We start from the raw sequence: 20,669 nt of genomic DNA, 5'->3' as shown, positions 1-20,669 counted from the left end.
TTTAGTGAGCCTAAAAACTTACTTGCTGAGTAATACACAATGTAGGCTCTTTATGATAAATCTTAAGAATACCTACTAAATACTTACTGGCATTAATCTCTTCTTCATCATACACATCTACCTCCAGCAACCGGATCAGCATGCGGAAGAGAATCCTTAGGAACTGCAAGTATGAACCAGTCTTTCCAACCTGAGCCAGAGATGGAAAAAAAAGTCTAAATGCCAACCCAAAGTACTACAGTGGAAGGGTAAACTTCGGATAAATGCCTCTGGGCTTACCCCAAAGCTCTGTGTTCAGCTCTGCCTGAAAACACTGCACGATGTAATATTGCCTACTATACTGAAAACACTTTTACTAAACTGGTCTCTGAGCATAACCTGGCCACAGCCTGCATCACTTTTGTATGCAGGGAGATCAGCAGTGATAACTGCATCTCTCCTGATGACAATGTGATGCCCAGTGCCACCCACATGTGTTCTATTTAGGCTAAAACATGACATAAAGCATCACTCTTCCTCTCCTTACCACTTTCAGCATGGACTTAGCCTTAAAATTTGACTTTGACTTTTGACCTCAAAACACCTGCAAACTTGGCCCCCTCAGACTGCTGAAAAGGCAGGAGGAACTCACTTGTGGTGGCCCTGTCAAAAGCAGCCGCCGGGGGTGGAAGGTCCTGGTGCCAGACGGCTCAGCCTGATTGCTGAAGTCCGCGTGGTGCTGCCGGGCTGTCGTCCACTGCCTGTAGTACAGAGACTGCTCTTCACTGCTCATGTCCTTGTGGAGCAGAGGCCTCAGGGAACTCAGCCAAGACACGTCAGCATGAGGCAGGAGGGAGGAGGAGGAAGGCAAGTTCCCATTTTTCTGCGAGCTCAGGAGGCAGTAGGCAGCTTTGGACAGGATGACGATGCGTGGCAGCGCCACACGGAGGGCCTTGCTGTCCTTGGCTGACTGGGCAGGCCACTGAAAGGTCTGGGAGACTGATGACAGGGAGGAGAGTTTGGGAGTGGTGCTGCTCGCCATCTGGTTACCCAGCGAGTCACACTCTTGTTTCAGGGTCTCTCTGGCTGTAAAACTGGAGTAAGCTCCCTCGTCTACTGAGCTGTGTGCCACAGCCTGGAAGTTCAGGGCTGGAGCCTGCTTCTGAGACTTGTCTGCGGCACTCGAGGAGCTCACACCGTTGTCAGCCAGGGAGCCTGGGAAAACAAAAAGCAGGCAATGAAAAGTTACTGACTGACGTAAGAAAACCACTAATTAATTTGATCTACACAACATTCCTAATGTACAAATCCTTCTGTTCAATGAATGGTGCTGTGGCTTAGGTCAGTGTTGCACCATGTAAGAAGAAATCATTTACGTCTGTCCCTTTGGCTGGAGAGGCAAATGCCCTGGAGCAACAGGGTTCAGACTCCAAGTGTTCAGTCCTAATCTCTGTATGCTAGCTATTATTTCCCATGTAGGATTTGGAATTTGATGGTACAACGCTCTGAAAGTCAAGTTTAACAAACCACGGTATACACAGATCAACTGCATCTTCCTTTCTAGGAAGAACAGAGCATTTATTTCACTGCAACTTGGACATGAACTGGGCTATGTCCCCTCCTCCCTACCTGTCAGGTTTACTTAGTGTATGGGAAGACAAAGTCTTCCCATACACTAGCAAAGACATTTTCAGCTGTCTTAATACCTCAGACTCATAGGGAAATAAAGAGAAGGAACCACAAGTGTCTGCAGAATGTAAAGAAGGCAAGGCTTGGTGGGAGGTGATGCCTGAAGAGGTAGGACAAAACCCAACCATTCCGTTGCTCTTGGCAAAGAGGCAGATACCCATTCTCTCCCACAGGTATTCCCAGAGTTCAGAGCATTTTTGTATTCCTACAATTTTATACTAGCCCTTTTTGCTCTGATTTTTAAGATCTTGTCAGGATCCACCGAACAAAGCTAGCAACAAATGTCAAATGAAAGTTTAAAAATCAAAATCACAAGGGAGACTTAGCTATGGCATACCATCCCTTCCACTGGAACACCGTCTCCTTCTAGCAGCAGACAGGAAAATTGCTCACTGTGTGAAGAATCTGCAACATTTCATTGTTTAGCCTGCAGCTGAATCCAGCTAAGCAACCCACATTTGAGAAAACATCTCACTGTTTGCATCCAAATTCCAGTGAGGCAGGAATAAAGACTTGTTTTTCAGACCAACAGCAGAATGACTGACCTGAGGTTCCAGTGACAGCGCTGCTGTTGCTCTGGGGCCGGTCCAAGTCTATCAGCAGCTCATCAGAGTCATTCTCGCTACCATTTGCCTTCTCCTGCTCCTTCTCACTGAGGTCAAGAGCTGCAATAGGCCCTCGAATTGCCTCCTTGGAGACGTAGCAGCATGCCAGGCCTACCTCTTGCTCTAATGCAGTACGAGTTAAGTAGCTGGAGTCAATTAGTCGAAGGTCACAGTATTTCAACGACCTAGGAAAGCCAACACAAATGAAAAAAGAAGTTCTGCTTTCTCTGACTTTTAAGAACACCCCCTATATTTAATTGCTTACTAAATATTCATGAACAATTTTATTAGTCTGTAGATATAAAATTATTTTAAAATATTCAGCATGTAAGTTGTGCTCCTTCGTGCTTTGCACAGACACTTACTGACCCACACAGTAAAGTAATATGACTTTTCACAAACTGCACTTTCCAAACCTTTAAACAGTTCCTAACTGAAGTCTATAAAAATACCCTTCTTTTGTGAAAAGAAAGCTAGATTGTATCAAACCCAACTTATCTAAACGTGTTAGAGAGCAACCATATTGACAGAGTAATAACAGCACCTGGGGAAAGTCTCTCCCAGAGGGTCTTTGCCAGTGAGAATAACAATGCAAGGTAGACCTTCCAGATCCTGATAGGTGCGAGGAATCCAGTCATCCTGCTCATTGCCCCTCCAAGCCTGTGAACAGAGAATATTCCAGTTACACCTAAATGACATCTAAATCTTCTGTTGTTTCCTTTTTTCACCAGCTCCTGCTTTTGCTTTGTATATAGGGCTTGCCTACTCAACAGCCAACATGAAAGAGACCTTGGGTGCAGACATGCATTTGTTTTCTGGTAGCCAGCTGTTAGCCAAGCATTAAATGCAAAGAAAACGGATGCACAGCATTTGTTATTCAGGGCTGGAAATATCCACCAGGTGTGGTATTAGTGTGGGCTGTCACAGAAAAAAAGCCATTGATGCATTCAATGTGGCACAGATAAAAGATATTAATGTAAAGCTAAAGTAAGACTTTGAAGTGGAGTACTAAAATGGGCCAATGAACCTTGTTTAATTATATTATACAATGAAAGATTATGTGACAGAAACACATTTCACCTTTCCCTGGCGGCAATCCCCTCCTAAAAGAACTCCTTACCTACAGTCTATCAAGGCCTGAGACCACAAAACTGCACCATTTTCCCTTAGCAGTGGAAAGGTTGGTAGCATCAGTCTCATGTCCTTACACCCTTCACTTCCCCTGGTTCAGCAGAGCTTACTGAAAAAATTTATTTCTCCAATTAATTAGCAGTATCTAATGACTTGGTAAAGCAGCCTTGGCAGCAAAGACAGAATTCCTGGCTCAACATGGCTCAACAGGGTTAGTCCAGCTGTGTGTTCCCCTGTCTCTCCACAGACTGATGTTTCTGTGAAAGTGCATGACTAGAAAGTGAAATTGGGGAAGACTTTTTTCTTTTGATTTTCCTTGATTTTCTTTTTGCTAGCATAAGGACCTAAAAAGAATGAGTGCCTGGGGCTTTGAGGTATAAACTTGCATCTAGAATATATATATTTTTGACCATCTTTCTCAGAAGTCAGAGAGGCATGACCCTCATGGCTCCTCACTTCTGAATGTGTCCCCAACAGCTTGATTCTTGTTACACATAAAGGGTATGCCATGACAGCATCCCTGGCCAGTGAAATATTTAAATTGTCTTCCATCTCTGGTTTCATTCTGTAGCTCTGACTCCCTGATGGAGAGGAACGACCTGTCTGGCAGGTCAGGCTGACCAGCAGGTGTGTCTGACAGAATAATGCAGCCACCAGCACTGCAGAGACAGCTTCCCACCTTCCCTGCCCTGCTGTGGCATCACAAACCCTGCTAATGCCATCTCAGAGGCTAAGTTAAGTCACACTTTTCAGCTGGGTTCACTGACAGCTATAAAGTATCTCTCCCTACCTCTGAAAATGGTCATGATGAGGTCTCATCCTTCCTGCAACCAAGATTATTTCTTGGTGGGACTACATTTTGAGCCCCAGCACTCAGTAGCCTCATATTGCTCTCTCCCCATGCACACATCAAAAAAAGGGCTGGGATGCTTGCAGTGAAAGCTCTCCACTGGCTCTAGTTCTTTAGTTTCAGTACTCCAACTAATGTCAGAACAAATGCCCAGCAGTATAGAGACTAAATCAAATTAATCTGCAGAAATCTTGTTATCCCAGGCACCAGACAAGCAGGTATGGTAGTGCAGCACCAGCTTCACAGGTGACCTTTCTTATTCTGAAATATCACTGGGACACCCCACCTAAAAAGACACTACAGGCTTATAGGTGGGAAACTGAATTCCTCTCCTCAACTCCCTTCATATGCATGGTTCTGATTTGAGGGCTTTTCTTCTAGTAAACTGCAAGAAAAGAAACAAATCCAGAATCCTACAGCTCTGTTTAGTCCAAAAATGCATCTTATGTTTTGGAGAGAGGAATAAGAAGAATTATTTTGAAGATTTTTCACTCTCTACCTGATAAAATTCCTCTATTCCAGGCCAGTGTCTACATGGATATCCACCTGCAACAGCTCCACAGTCAAGGCCTCACAGGCTGCTTCAGCACTGTGTAAGGGCTGCAACTCATTATGGCAAAGCACTATTAAGAAGCCCTCACAGGATTCAGTCCAGAATTATTTAAGGGTGGAATTCATGCCTATCCAAAAAAACCCACCAGCACAGAGCAGTTAATCTCTCATGTTGTTGTCTCATTTATGATAATTTCTTCCCTCTCCCGCTGCACATAAATTTTGAGAAGCAGGAGTCATAGCTTCTTTAAAGGACATTTTTTCTGCTTTTGGCTATAGGCAAGCTCTTTCAGACAGGCTCACAAAATTAATTCCTATTTCCTGTGGCTTTGAATACACTGTATAACTCATAGTAGAAGCAGAAAATTAAGCTCTCTGTGATACTTAGAGCAAAGATCAGGATAGATAACCAGTACTACTTTAAGGCTCATACCTAAGGCAGCCCCTTTGTTTAATGTAGTGAGATCAATACATGAAGTGGGTTTGGCTACTTGAATCATGCTCTTGTAAATCCATGCAAAATTTTAGGCTGGTGCAGATATGCTAGGCATATATGCATGTACCCTCTTCAGGCTTTCAGCATGCAGGGGGTTGAGGAAAGAAATCTGTGACAAACAGCATACTTTACCAGTTATCAGAAGGGCAGAAGATGGATGAACAGAGCAGACAACAGATACACTAGACAGACAGATAAGTTGGTGGAAATAATTAGTTTGCCTACAGAGATCTGAGCTCTGCTTTTAGAGATGAACCCTATCTGATGCACGCTGTTAATCAACTTTAAGAAGGGAAATAACAGCTGGTGTTTGACTTCATGGACCAGCAACAATTCAGGTTTGTTCCAAGTCTCTCTACCGTTTATGCTCAAAGTACAGAAATGCATTCACAGCGACAGACACAGAACACCTGCCCTTTCCCTATAGAACAATTAACCTATAAACACATGTGAATAAACACAAAACTACAACAGCCAGACGACTACAGTGTACAGTAAGCACACAAACAAACATTCAGCTTCTGCTAACCTTGAGCCGCGTCACGAAGTGTTTTGCGACAGTGAGCTCCGAGGCAGGATTCCCAAGGAGGATCTCAAAACGATACTGCAGCCCCAGCTTGTCCCGTACTTCCTGCAGCCTCTCCTTGGCCAGCATGGCCAGCTGCACCGACGGCACCCGAATGACGAGCATGTGGCCACAGCCGTTCTTATCCTTTCCCGGACTTGTGATAAGGTCATCCATTATGCTGAGTGTTTCAGGTGTGCTGTGATCCCTTAGAGAGGCCATGGTGGTGAGGGCCATCAGAGCTTGGGAATACTGCTGAATGAGCAGGTAGCAGCGGATCACCATGCTGTGCAGCCGGGGGTACCTTGGGGGAGACACAGTTCTGCATCAGCACGTGCAAAATCACAGTACAGTCTGAAAATCAGCCAAAAGGCGGGACTGCGTAGTGAGGAAGTGCCTATTTTTTCCAGTAGTGCTCAAAGAATGAAGTCTTCCATTTTCATAGACAAAAATTTTGAACAAAAATTCTCTGCATTTGGCCCAAGTCTTGAGCTTAAATAATAGGAATTATAAACTTCTGTTACCCTCATCTGGTCCAAAATTTCAGCTGAAGATCTTTGGCTTGATGGAGATAAGAAACACCTCAGATCAAATTTATTCTGGAAACACACACTTATAATTGCTTTGCTTTCCACAAGCTTTTTCTTCCACAAACTTGAGGACCATTGTGGCTTCAAGTGGTTTGTGGGAGAAGTAGTTCATAACTTCACAACTCTCAATCTCTCACCAGAAAGTTGGATGTACCAATAGGAATTGCTGGCTCTGAGCCAAATCTGAGCTCCCATTTTGCCTTTTAACTTACATAGCCAACATCTTTGCTTTCATTACAGCTACATGCAGTTGTCACTTCACAAATATGAAGTAAAATTTTAAGAGAAATAAAATTAAAACCTACTCAAGCAAAAAAACCCCACTCAATTTCTAGACATTTCCCATGAGCCCATTGCCACCATAATACAGAAAAACACTACATTATTACGCCTTGAGTGCTGGTCTTCTGCCACATAGGTCCAAATAAATAAAATAAATAGAAGTTCCAAATTTCTCTGGTCTCTTTCTTGAGTAATCTAATAGACAATATGATATCCATTTAAAGAAAGTTTTGGGTTTGTGTTTAGCCAGTAGATACAGTCGTTTGTTCTGGATATCACAAGCCAGTCACTAAACCACTATGTCATTAAACCAGTTTTTAAAATACTTTTTACTCTTCCTGCCATAAAAGTGCCCACTACACTTCTGCTACTACAACAAATGGAGCCTTTTTTATAATACAAAAATGTCTGCAATATTTTCAGATTGTAAGGCTGAATGGTCCATCCACCCAGACAGAATAGTCCAGTTTCTTGAAAACAGAGCCTAAACTGATAAACTGCAACACAAAAACATATCCTGGCTCCAAGGCAGAGAGGTTCACCTGCCATCAATTTGTGGTGTTATCCTAATCTCATATGGTTGTTTGCACATACATAAATCCTCCTTCATCCTTTTTCCCACCCACACTTGAACAGAAGGAGAGTGATAGTGACCACTATCTCTTCCATTGGTTTTGACCAGAAAGAATAGGAGAAACCTAAGTAACTGACCTAATTATTATTGCCTATTTGTAGATAATAACAATATTATTAATGATGATCATTAATTACAATAGTATTAATGATGCACTTAATATTAATGTTGCTAATTTAACACATTTTATATTGACTTTACTTAATAAATACAGATGCATTTATAACTATTATACTGACCTAATTAAAACAGAAAACACTGTACTGAACATAGAACAATCCTGTTCTAGCAAATATGAAAACATGAGACCTATTATTTGAAGAGCTATAAGGGATCTGTTCTGCTGATAGGCACAGCAGATTAACTCCACATTGCTGGAAATGACAGTACTCCCCTCACTCCTGAAATGGGCACATTTAATTGGATCTTGGATATGTGCCATGAAAGTAGCTTTTTCAGGCAGCTGCAGGGTACTAAGAGGTCCTGAGCTGCAGGAACCAAAACCATGGCCAGCTACTGAAATGACAAAAATTGGTTTTGAAACACCCTCACCACCAACAAGAGAGACACCAGAAGTGGTGAGGCATGAAACCTCTGGTACCTTCTGAGCTCAGTGAGGGCTGAGCCAAAAGAAGAGAGAAGCACAGCTGAGCCCAGCTTGCTGCTGAAAGGAGCCAATCTCTTCTAAAAACAAATGAAGGATATCCCCTCCCTTCTTCAACTGCACTAAATTTGTTACAAAAATAAAATTGCACATACTTTGTGTTCTCCAAAATCGACATCAAAGGTCACCATGTCTTCTCCCCCGTAATGGGGCTCATAAAGATGTATCTTTAAGATCCCAACTGGGCAGAATACCAAGTTTCCATGTTATTATTTACCTTTCTAAAAGCGTGTTGACCATTTTTTCAAAGGTTTCATCACATCTCAAAAGGGGACTTGTGACTCCCCATTGGAGGGATTTGCTGTATTCATTCAAACCAAAGTACAGCTTTTCTTCACTTGCTGCATCATCCTGTTTCATATACAAATAGCAAAAATATAAGGTATTCTGGAAAAAATCTTTATTTCTTGTGTCATTTTAAAAAATAAGTGGAAAGCACTTTCCCAAACAAAGAATCCTTTCTTTTTATCCATTCTCCCCTAAGTAATGCTATTTATTTGTTTCAACGAATACAATAAAATGTAAATTGTTTTTTTACTTATTATTTGCCTACAGCTAGGAAAGACAGGTGTAAGTCCTTGCAAATTTTTCAGTATTGTCTCCTACCTGTGACTGCAGGGGGTTTCTAGAATCCTTCTAACTCTTTTCTGACTCCCTATCTCTGGCTTTAAATCTACTGACTACTGTCATCTCATTTCTATTTAGAGTAGAACCTGAAAAGAGAAGGATTATTAATTTCCAAAGTTGTTCTTGATTGTCATGCTTTTCTAACGGAAACCACAAATTACAAGGGGTTTTTTTGGTCAGAATGTAAATCTGTATTCAGCTATCAGAAAGGCAGAATATTTGTGTTTCAAATTTCATGAGCCTTTGATGAAAGCACAGCATGTTCTCCAGTGCATTTATATCAGCAGTAATCTCTAGGAATGTAATTAACCACCTACAGTCTCCCCCGCTTTTGTGGGTTATTTTTTTAATCAGAAGACTGAAATCTGTTAAATTTTTACTTTTGGGAAACAAAAAATTGTCTAGGCCATTTTAGAAACCATTAAACATGGTTTATATTAACAATCAACGAAAAAGCAAATTTAGAATATTCATTCACTCTGTCATTTTTGATTAGCTATTTTTTACAGCTCCCATTTTAAGACACTTTGCAGAAACTAATGGTCCACTCAGGACAGTAAAGTCAAATCTGATATAAATACACCGAACAAGTAATAGGAGAAAATGCTATTTTTAGCAGGTTTATCCAAAACATCCTCTGAATCAGCTGGCTGAAATGCTGAAAAAAGTTAACAGTGCAGAATATCCAACAGGATTTTTCCTCTGCACCTACAACACCAAAACTTGTTAACCTAGCACACAACTTTAATTAGGACTGGGAATGTAATGAACAGACTTGACAGGCTATGTGACATGTAACTTACAGTCAAAAGTCAGACTGCTCGAAAAGGGAAAGCCAGCTCTGTAGCGTTATGGCATGGCATCATAGCTTTGTCTGACCAGAGGACAGAAAGTGGATTCTCATCTTGCGTGACTGGATAAAGAAAATTCTCTAATTCCTTGTCCTAAATATCAGGTGCTACCTCTACCATCAGTATCTCAGGGCTGTCCCTCTGGAATCTGAGATAATAAACTCCAGCAGAGAAAGAGCTCCCTCCTAACTCACACATTTTCTAGGCTCTGTTAGGCATCAATTCCACATTAAAATGCACAGTTAAAATTAACAGTTAAACACTTACCACAGTGTCAGATTGTATCCAATGTACCTCATTGCTAGAGCTGATCCTGGACTGCTGTGTTTGCAGGGCATAAGGGAAAGAGCTGACCTGAAGAACAAGGAGGTTGAACGCTTCAAGCACCTCCCTGCAATTAATAACTCTATCAGCCAGACCATGATTAGGCTCACCATGGGACAGGGAACTTGAAATGGCACTGCAGAAATAAGAATGCAAAGAATTGCCTTACAGATATCCTGAAATTCAATGAATTACTCTCTTCCTACAGAAAAAATCTCTAAATGACCATGACACAGAGAACCATAGCTCAAAAAAAAATCTCTTTGGAAAGGTAAAAGACTTCAAAAAACATTTGACTGTTCTCTGTGGGTAAACTCAGGAAAACAAGGGAAAACAACAAACACCTAAATAAAGGATCAAAATCTGTTGACAGTGAGAAGGTGGATTAGTGTGACAATTTTAAAAAGCATCACATAGAGGAAACCAAAAATAATCCAAAGCTGATTAAACCCCTTCATTAAGAAACACTCTTCCATGAGCTGTGGTGATAGGATATATTAGCAATTTTATGAAATCCAGTGGCTTTTCCAGTCTGAAATAACAAATTTCTAAAAGGCTGGGGAGCCTGAAAGTCTACTGACATTCTGAGCTCCTGAAATTGCCTTTACTTCCATTATATATTCAGAAAACCCAAATTCAAAGTAGAGCAAGGACGGTAAAAAAACAGTGAACGGGAAGACCAGGTAGAAATAATGTTGCTTTTGTCTCTTTTCAGCTGCCTTTCAAGGAGAGTATTTTGCTTATTATAGAACGACAGAATGGTTTGAGTTGGAATGGACCTTAAAGACCATCTAGTTCCAACCCCTCTGCCATGGAAAGGGACACCTTTCACTATTGCTAATATTGAAAAGAATCACGCAACCTTATACATCATGTTTAAACCACATTATTGTCCTTAGTTTACTCAAGAACAGAATAATCAGCTTTACTTATTTCTTCTTTCAATATGAAGTTGTGATTTGGTGTGAATAAATGATTTTGCATGTGTATACTTGTTGCGTTTAGACCTAAAGCCAAATTCAGTACAGCTGTTTCTTTAAATCCTTTTCTTACAGAAGCTATGGCATCTTTCTTATGATGCAGACTGAAAATGTCTGTAGGCCTTCTCATACCACAAACAAAACTAATATCAGGGACAGAAACATGAATTAAAGCACAACCAGCTTGCGAGCATCGGATACATTTGGGTTTGAGGACAGAAAAAGAAGAGGAATAGAAAACAAAGAAAGAACGACACAGAAACTCGCAAAATCCAGCATTTTCCCCTAGATTTTAGCACCATAGCACACAACTAACAGGACTCTAAAAAGAGTCCTGTTAGGCATCCAGTAATCTGAAACTAGTCTCACCTACCTTCACCTGAATCAGAATTAGATAACAAATATCATGGGCAACCAAAAGAGATTCTGATTATAAGGCACAAAATGCCTTAAAAATGCCTAGACAAAGCAAAACCTGTCTAAGATGGTAAGTCTTCTGATAAACCTAATGGAAAGATGCTGGGAGAGGATGGTTTTCCTTCAGCAGATTGGAGCAGCTACCTTGTTAAATCCACGTGGGCATTGTCATGAACCAGCACAAAGAGCGTGTAGGGGTTCTGCTTCACTCGCCTCATGAAAACTTCAAATTTAGCTTGAATCTCATTGTCCAGCCGAACCACGTATTTCTCAGCTCTCTGATAGGCTGTCCCATTGTCTTCTAGGCCCAAGTCCACAAGCACACCTGTCAAAAAGGAGAATACAACAAAAGTATTTTCCTTTGAGTGCATCCAAAAATGAAGGGTCAATAGGAAGTTCTCACTTGTCCACCAAAGCACCAATAGGCCCCAGTAAGAAGACAATTATCCAAATGAGATTTCTCTCACAATGGAGGTCAAAATTCTCCTTGGCTTCTGGATTTCCTCCAAAGAGCACCTGAAGACCTTTCAAAAACTCCTCACATAATCAAAAAATGGGGGGAAAACATCAGGCCTCCACAAACATTTCCAAAGCAGCACTCAGTTGGGTATGCTCTATGATCGATCCTAGGCCAAACCTGCCTACATTAAGCTAATATATTAATATTGTTTGAGTTAGAAAAAGTCATCCTGAGCTTTCCTTTGCAAATATCATTAATTTATATAAAATCAATTCTTCCTACTATCATATTGTATCGTATCGTATCATACATCATATCCTATCATACTTTTTATGCTCTGCTTCAATATTTGTGTCAATACAACTAGTCTTTGCAAAGATATATTGCTGTCATGTTTATAAATTAGGCATGGTGCAATGTATATGACACTGAATGCCATTTGAATTAAAGAAGTAAACTGCTCTGAAAAATTTACCAATTAGGTATTTTCCAGGGTCGTAATGATTTTGTATTTTTTTTTTTAAGTACAATAAAACACAAACTATGAGGACAAAAGATATGCTGGAGCAACTTACTTTTCCTCTTGTACCTGTACTGATGTAATAACATCACATACTGGGGTTTATCAGCCTGTGTGCCCTCCTACAGTTGTATTCAAGGGTCTTAGGATGAGGGAAGAGATGAGAATCTTGACTTCAGGTTTTAGAAGGCTTATTTATTATATTATGATATTACATTATATTAAAATGCTATACTAAAACTATACAAAAAAGAATAGAAGAAAAGGATCCATCAGAAGGCTAGAAAGAAAAGGAATGGAATGAATAACAAAATCTTGTGACTGCTCACAGCCTCGGCACAGGTGGCTGTGATTGGTCATCAAGTGAAAACAATCCACATGGACCAATCGAAGATGCACCTGTTGCATTCCACAGCAGCAGACAGTTATTGTTTACATTTCTCTCCTGAGGCTCCTCAGCTTCTCAGGAGAAAATCCTATTGAAAGGATTTTCATAAAATATGCCATGGTGACAGCCTCCCCTCCCTTTTACCTGATTGTCGAATCCGCTGGAGGGTCTGCTGCACCAGCACCTCCGAACGGGGCACTATAACGATGAAGTCCACCTTGCTGAAGTGGCCCAGATCCAGGCTCTGATTGCCACTGTCCGCTATAGCACAAACCTGGGACAAGAGCTTTCTGGCAACTGTGAGCTGTGGCTGGTAAATTTGGAAGGTATCAACATCCAAATCTAGAGTGTGTTTGTTTGAAAAAGAAAACAAAACACAGCAAGAAACATGTTTACTTTCCCACCCCCCCAGCAAAACATGACCCTCCAAACAGCCTACCCCTCTACTATCAGGGAAAAAAAATCACTCACCAGAATAAATCTCAACTCTCTGGTAAGTTTGGTCCAGATCACAAATGCCAACTTTCTTTCTTTGATAAAAATGTGGTAATATATCAGATGACCTCAAGTACAGCACTGCCCATTTTTTAAATGCCTGAAGCACTTTTAAGGATTTCTAACAGTGCGACCCAAGGAAACCTCAATGCCAACACAGTGAAATGCATTCTGTTAAATGAACCAACACATACATAATATGCATGCACATACCTAGATATAAATAAAGATGTGCATGTGTACATATAATAAAAAGCAGAGAGAGAGGTACAAAGCTCTAATGTTCTCCTGAAACTCAGATCTATTTGGACTTAATGAACGTCAACATCACACTAGATGCAGAGAACTGAGAGACTGACCAGAGCACTCATGTTTCCTCAAAATAAAAAGCACGCTCTGTTACAGTATTTCCATTAGGTAAATTCTCTGTCTAACAATGCATGCTTCCTTAACCACTTTTCAACTTGCAGATACCAGATTAAATCCTATAATGGTATTACAGTTTTCCGTTTATGCCACTTTTTCTACTGTGTTGGTTTTACATAGGGATGTGTTTTCGTGTGTGCATGTGCACATGTGATTATCTCCTGTTCAAATATGCCTTTAGTGTCCATTTCAGCAGATCTGCTATGGAAGAAACGTCCCTCTCGCTGTATAGGAGACTTACTTATTTTTTTATTTTTATTCAGGCAGTTTCTCAATAGCTTCAACCACTGTACAGCCATACGTTAAGAACACAACGAACGCAGAACAATTGCTTGAGAAAATACGAAGGTTTTAAAAAACCTACACAGTAAGAAAAAAAAAACAAACAGAATCTAAGGCAGTTTCTCAATAGCTTCAACCACTGTACAGCCATACATTAAGAACACAACAGAACATTTGTTTGAGAAAATACGAAGGTTTTAAAAACCTACACAGTAAGAAAAAAAACCAAACAGAATCTAGAGATCATTCTCCCTTCAAATTAATCCTCTGAGGAAACTCAAGACTTGTGAGGGTGCCAGAACAAAGTGCCTGGCAGCCCTTCTAGTTGGATCTCCTGATCCACGGGAAGACAATAAGCCACTGCTTTCATTCAGATTTAACACCAAATAAATGAATTTAAGTTAACTAATATGAACCAAGAGCATACCTTTCTTTCACAGAAAAAAGCTTTACTGGAAGTTGAATTTGCTTTGATACTGGACCTGAAAGAATCTCAGTGTTCACAATAGCTCAATGTATCTTTTGTCAGTATTGTGATATGAAAAGGAAAGTATGTTTAAAACTCTCAGTAGCTAAGTAATTCTGAAAATTAGCAATTTTAGACAGGAAATCCAAGCTTACCTTTTGCACTTAAGCATCTTATCACATTATGCTGAATAAGACATGTCTCAGATCAACAAATTACAGATCACATTTGCCTAGTACTTTCAGTCCACATTCCCTAAAAGTTTAAACCTCAGAGCACAAGTCTCTAATGCATATTACCAGGCAGGAGGACACCTGAGGAGATCAGAACACAATTCCCTTCTGCCTTAAACTCAAGGTTACATTCCTTTTCTCTTTGCAAAAAGATGAGGTGAATCCACTCTGCCAGTGTTACAAAGAAACATCTTCTCTACTCTGCCTGACACCTAGCAGAAGATAACATGTTTTACCTTAGAGAATATAAAAACATCGGGGAAAAATTGCTGAAGGATATTACAGAGATTTTCCATCTGAGCAACTGCTGTATTGCTACATTTAGCTGGTAGTATTAGTATTTTTAGGTTGGCACACTGACTGCAAACGTGCCCTCAGATTCTCCTGAGGTGTATGCGTTTTGACATTTAACGAGCTACTCACTTATTTCATATCTTGCACGTAAAAAAAATTACCTGGTTCTTGTGTAGAAACCATGGCAATTGCTTCCTGAGATGACACACACTCACTAACATCTCCATTAAAAGGAATAATGACACTTTCCCCTCGCTGCTGTAGCATCTTCTCCAGCAGCTTGTCCAAATCATCACCTAGATCAGAATTAGCAACACCAAATGATCTGGAAGCCATTTCAGAGGAACGTCATTGAACATTACACACACCCATGTTCTCACATAGCTGATGTCAAATCTGCACTTGGGCAAGGGACTGGGCATACAGGAAAGAGAGGGAGGGATAATACTTTTCTCTTTTATCTACTGATTTACCAGTTGGATTAATTTTTTTTTTAAAAGAGCCACAGTTGTATAATTTCAGGTCTGTGGCTTTACAGCTACTAGTGACATCTGATGATTACAAAGAAATACACACTACAAAACAACCTCTAAAACCTTGCTAAAAGCATAAACTAGAATACACTTGTGTACTTATGGGTGCATTACATACCCTGCCATTACATTCAACAGCTGAGACAGTGTTAAAAATGTTTTGCCAGAGGGTTATGAACTGCCACCACAGAGGTGAAGGAGACAAGCACTCTTTTGCACACAAGGAGGAGAGAAGAACAGAATGCCTCTCAATGGAGAGAGCAGAGCTGTATCCTCATGCATTTTAACTGCTGAACAGCAGACACACCAATCCTAAAGAAAAGACTGCTTTGGCTAGGACTTCTGTTTCTTAGAATCACTCACCTAAAGATGTATTTTTGAAATGTGATGCCAGGAAACTAACTTTCCCTGTGATGAGCTCGTAACTGATCTCTTTTAAAAATTCACTGGTGGTAAGCATGCTCTCTGCAAGCGCCCGAGATTGATACTGACCTGAAGAAGAGAGGGAAAAAGAGTGAGAGCAAACCTTCATACAGCTTACTGTCAACACAACCTCCTCATCCTAGAAGTCTGGGGCACTGTGATCTTCAACCATGGATCTCCACTGCCTTTACCCAGTAGACTGGGAGAGCAGTCTCAAGTCTACTTCATTAGTGACTGGAGAATTAGTTGATATAACTAATTTTAGCAGGTTCTTTGAATTCCACTTTATTTTGCATTCTTGTATGACAAAATAAGTATTTACACCTTAGACAAAATGGAGGATTCTGGATAAATATAAAAAAAAAAAAATTATCCCTAGTGTGGGAGAAAAAAAGTAAAAAAAGTTAAAAATGGCATTACTGATTTATCTGCCTACAAAGAAGACTAGTTAAAGTTCATTTCCATCCAGACACACTCATTCACACACAGAAAGCACAGCCAGTCATCAGTGCAGAATAAAAAGGACAAAAATAAGGACAAAAAGGATGAAAAGCACATTCTGTTTTAAACAGTCTGCAGAAGATCCTGCATGTAAAATATTACAGTTGTTCCATGAAACAAAGACAAATCATCTATTTTACCACTGGGTCACTTCAAGATATTTTCTAAGGCATTCACACAAACAGTAAAGTCTCAGGCCTCTCAAGAAGTAGTAATGACTAGCATAAAGATATTTTTCTATATCCTCATGGACTTCAGTACTCCAAGTCTTGCTGAAGATACAGTAAACTGTGACAAGTGACGCTGCAGTGCAACAATACAAAGGAGAATAAAAAGAACAAAAGGGATTTAAAAACCAGATCAGTAACTCAAGAAAATGAATGTGACATTGCCATTTGAAGCAGTCTGCAAATATACTCACCTAGAACCACTACACAGAATTCATTTCCTCTAATCTTTGATGCACAAATGGCAACTACATAATCTGGTAGCTTTTGCTGATGTTTCATTTCATTGAGAGACCTCAAGGTCTCTGAGATGCCCTCTGCTAGAGAATTCTGGGTGACAACCACGTGCACGAGATCCCGAGACACACTGGCGATTAACCTGGCAAGCCAAGGGAGTTGACCTGGTGACACAGAGATACACTGTGCACTCATTTGCAAGGATCTCTCCCTCAGAGTGAACTCCTGCATAGCTTTCAACATGATCTGCTCAAATTCTTCCCTCAGGGGTATCTGGTCAGGACCTACAATGAAAACAAACAAATAGAAGAACAATGTCTCATATAAAAATGTCATTGAATCAGGAATAATTACATCTGTCTTGATCTGACAAGCTCCTTCATCATATTTTTTATATTTAAAAAAACCCACTTACTACTCAGTGGATATCTACCCACATGGCTCATTCTTGGTTTTTTATTTTAGAAGCCTTTCTCTTCCATCACTGCCTTTTTTTTTTTCTCCACACAGTGAGGTATTCCACCTCACTTCTAGCTTCAACAACTGGTGGGACAAACAAGGGAGTGGGAAAATATGTGCCTTTTGCCTGGAAGAGAAGGATTAAGCATGCAGCCATATGTTTTTGCAGCAGAAACAAAAATACTTATCCTTGTAGCCTAATCACAGCCATGCAGCCTGTTAAGTGCTTTTTGCTTTGCTTTTTCTCATCCTGCATACTAATCAACTAACCATGGATGCAAATAAATATGTTTAACATCTTCCTTAGCTTAATTAAATTAATTTAGCAAATCTGGAAGCACCTAACTTAAAAAAGAATATGCAACTTTAAATCTACATTCCCCAGACTCTGTCAACTGCACTGTCAACTTGAACTGGAAAACAGAAATATAAGCCATCCTATCTTGGCATCAGTCCTCCAACTGAGCTTCAATGAACATTCTGTTCAGTTAGCTTTGTCTCATTGTCAAAGATATTCAGGAACAGTTAAAAACATTCATGAACACAGAGTAAAAAGTAACCATGGCTTATATTGCCAAGATCTCATATCAATGCCAAAGAAGGCAGCTTCACACTTCAGGAGCTTGCTTTTCTATGACTAAACAGAGGGGGGCTTAAATATCAGAGAGATGTGAAGTACTGGGTTTGGTTTTATGTTTTCTTTCAGGCCAGGAAACAGAAAGGTTGTGTGAGAAACAGGGTGTGGGTAAATAACCCACAGCACAGAAACTGTAAAAACTGCCACCTGTTGTCATTTTTGCCTTTTTGAGAAGTAACATATGGAAAATGCCACCATGCAATTACCATAGGATGGTAAGACAACTATAAACTTGTAAGTGCAATGCTGTTTTCATTTTTGATGCAAACTGAAAAATTCTGAAGAGTCCAATTTAACACAGCATGGGGATAATTCTCTCTTTTAGAGTTCTCTTTTGGAAATGGGTTTTCTTTTTCCTTCTAAGAAAGCGTCACACATTCTAGGTCCCTGAAGACCTCAAAATTAAAAAAAAAAACCAACAACTAGTCATATTAGACATAATCAGTAGAGAAGAATGTTCCTCTGCAGAAATAAAGTAACAAATGAAAATGATGCTACCCACTAACAGAAATTAAAGCAAGCTTTTGCTGATTGAGGGAGGCTACTTAAGAGACAGGCTTTAAACACAAGGATCATCATCATGAATCCAAGAAGATTAAAATAATGGTACAAATGGAACAGTGGATTCTAAGTATGAGAGTACACAGAATTTCACTCAGATTACTTATAATAAAGTATGACAGTCTTTCTCCACAGCTGTCCAGAAAAAATAATGGAACTAATATCAGATGAGATGTAAGACAAAATTATATTGATTTTGATTGTGAATAGTTTCTTTAAAAAAACATCGATGCTAAAAGGGAATATATAGAAGCTTCTCTGCAGAAAAGAGCATATAAATTATCATCTTTATTTCAAAAACAAAACAGCAAAATAAACAATATAATAAAATATTAAATCTGAGTTACATTCAGTCACAAGTGGTGCTTCCCAGGGCTCAGTGTTTGGGCCAGTCTGTTTAATATCTATATTGATGATATGGACAAGGGCATTGAGTGAGACTGGCTCAGTTGGTCAGAACACAGTGCTAATAATGCCAGTGTAGTAGGTTCAAACTCCATATGGGCCATTCCATTAAGAGCTGGACTTGATCATCCTTATGGGTCCCTTTCAACTCACAAAATTCAGTCATTCTGTATGAGAGCACCCTCAGGCAACTTGCAGGTGACAGAGGGCAGGAAGGCTCTGCAGAGGGATCTGGAAAGGCTGGATCAATGGACTGAGGACAATAATTTGAGGTTCAACAAAACAAAGTGCCACGTCCTGTCCTTGGGTCACAACAACCCCCAGCAGTGCAACAGGCTTGGGAAGAGTGGCTGGAAAGCTGCCTGGTGGAAAAACACCGGGTTGATGGCTGGCTGAACATGAGCCAGCACATATATGCCCAGGCGTCCAAGAAGGCCAGTGTTTGACTTGCACCAGAAATAATGCGGCCAGCAGGACCAGGGCAGGACCATCCCCCTGCACTCAGCACTGGTGAAGCCACACCTCGAGTCCTGTGTACAGTTCAGGGCCCCTCACTACAGGAAGGATGCTGAGGTGCTGGAGTGTGTCCAGAGAAGGGCAGCAGAGCAGGTGAGCACAAGTTCTGTGGGAAATGGGAACCGGGGTTGTTTAGCCTGGAGAAAAAGAGGACCAGGAGGACCTCATTGCTCTCTACCATCACCTGACAGGAGACTGCAGCCAGGTGGGGATTGGTCTCTTCTTTTGGGTAACAAGAGACAGGACAGATGGAAACAGCCTCAAGATGTGCCAGGGGAAGTTTAGATTGGACATTAGGATACATTTCTTCACTGAAAGGGTGGTTAGGCATTGGAATAGGCTGCCCAGGGAAATGGTGTATTCAGCATCCCTGAAGGCATTTAAAAGACATGTGAATGCGGCAGTTGAGGACAGGATTTAGTGGTGAACCTGGCAGCGCTGGGTTAATGATTGGTCTCACTGATCTTAAAGGTTTTTTTCAACCTAAATGATTCAAAGCTGCTATGATTCTATTATATTATTCTATACAGTTTAAGTCAACATATTCAAAAGTCATCCATTTCTGGATGACACTCATTTCTGGGTAGACAAACTTCAGGGTACATCCCACAGAGACTACTTTTCCAACCACCTAAGACAGGAGAATTGCTGGAATAATCTCTTGCTTTTAGTTTCTGACTATCCCTTCCACTCAAAGCAAAGCCCTGCAAGAGCCTTGAGTCTGGATGTGCATTTGGACATTAAAACTGCAAACCACCTCTGGGTGTCAGAGTGTACAAAATCTAGAGTCAAAAAGAGAGAAAGGAGAATGATTTCAGAATCCTAAACAGGAGGTATAACAAAGGGTTCAGAAATCTTTTTCAACCAGAACACAGACCGCCTTAGCACTGCATAGGCTGAGACTGTGTTTGTGGAAATGGCAGGGTAGTAGTAAAAAGCTGATGATTATAGATGATGGAATGTAACCCATACTGCAAATACAGGCATTCTGATGTATAAAAACAAAGCTGGAGAATACTTCACCATGAATGATGCCAAAGATAACAAATGTGAAATCCAAGTAAGTCCCAGAGGTAGACTAAAAAAAAAAAACCCACTAAAATCAAACACACTTCTTTATCTTTTTTTACTTATTCCTTTATCACAGCCAGCAGAATTTATTTATAGCCCCACTACAGCTCACAATCAAGGTTTAACTATGTATAGTCTTCAAAGAAGGTTTAAAGCATCAGAAATGCATTTTGGGTTTTTTTTACTTTGATTTACAATATCATCACGAGCTGCTCAGCTGATTTCTGAAAGCACAACAGCATCATCCTACAATTAACGTTGTCATAATTTCACAAGAACACTGACAGGAATTTTCAGCT

General features: G+C 40.3%; 1 protein-coding gene across 1 annotated transcript in view; it reads right to left on the bottom strand.

Moving 5' to 3' along the window:
• GREB1L (GREB1 like retinoic acid receptor coactivator) overlaps nt 1-20,669 on the bottom strand; it is a 133,057-nt gene that overhangs the window by 16,123 nt on the left and 96,265 nt on the right. Inside the window, exons 13-24 of the mRNA XM_041399414.1 lie at nt 16,679-17,005; nt 15,697-15,825; nt 14,962-15,096; nt 12,749-12,946; nt 11,381-11,561; nt 9,783-9,975; nt 8,255-8,388; nt 5,832-6,171; nt 2,818-2,933; nt 2,214-2,458; nt 632-1,194; nt 88-190 (exon numbers count right to left, since the gene is read on the bottom strand). Of these exons, the coding sequence (XP_041255348.1) occupies nt 88-190; nt 632-1,194; nt 2,214-2,458; nt 2,818-2,933; nt 5,832-6,171; nt 8,255-8,388; nt 9,783-9,975; nt 11,381-11,561; nt 12,749-12,946; nt 14,962-15,096; nt 15,697-15,825; nt 16,679-17,005 (2,664 nt within the window). The remainder of the gene's footprint in view (nt 1-87; nt 191-631; nt 1,195-2,213; nt 2,459-2,817; nt 2,934-5,831; nt 6,172-8,254; nt 8,389-9,782; nt 9,976-11,380; nt 11,562-12,748; nt 12,947-14,961; nt 15,097-15,696; nt 15,826-16,678; nt 17,006-20,669) is intronic.

This window comes from Onychostruthus taczanowskii, unplaced genomic scaffold (assembly GCF_017590055.1).
Source record: "Onychostruthus taczanowskii isolate IOZ18803 unplaced genomic scaffold, ASM1759005v1 scaffold16, whole genome shotgun sequence".
Classification (NCBI taxonomy): domain Eukaryota; kingdom Metazoa; phylum Chordata; class Aves; order Passeriformes; family Passeridae; genus Onychostruthus; species Onychostruthus taczanowskii.
The sequence above is the reverse complement of the archived record's forward strand: the minus strand, read 5'-3'. Positions and strand labels throughout refer to the sequence as shown.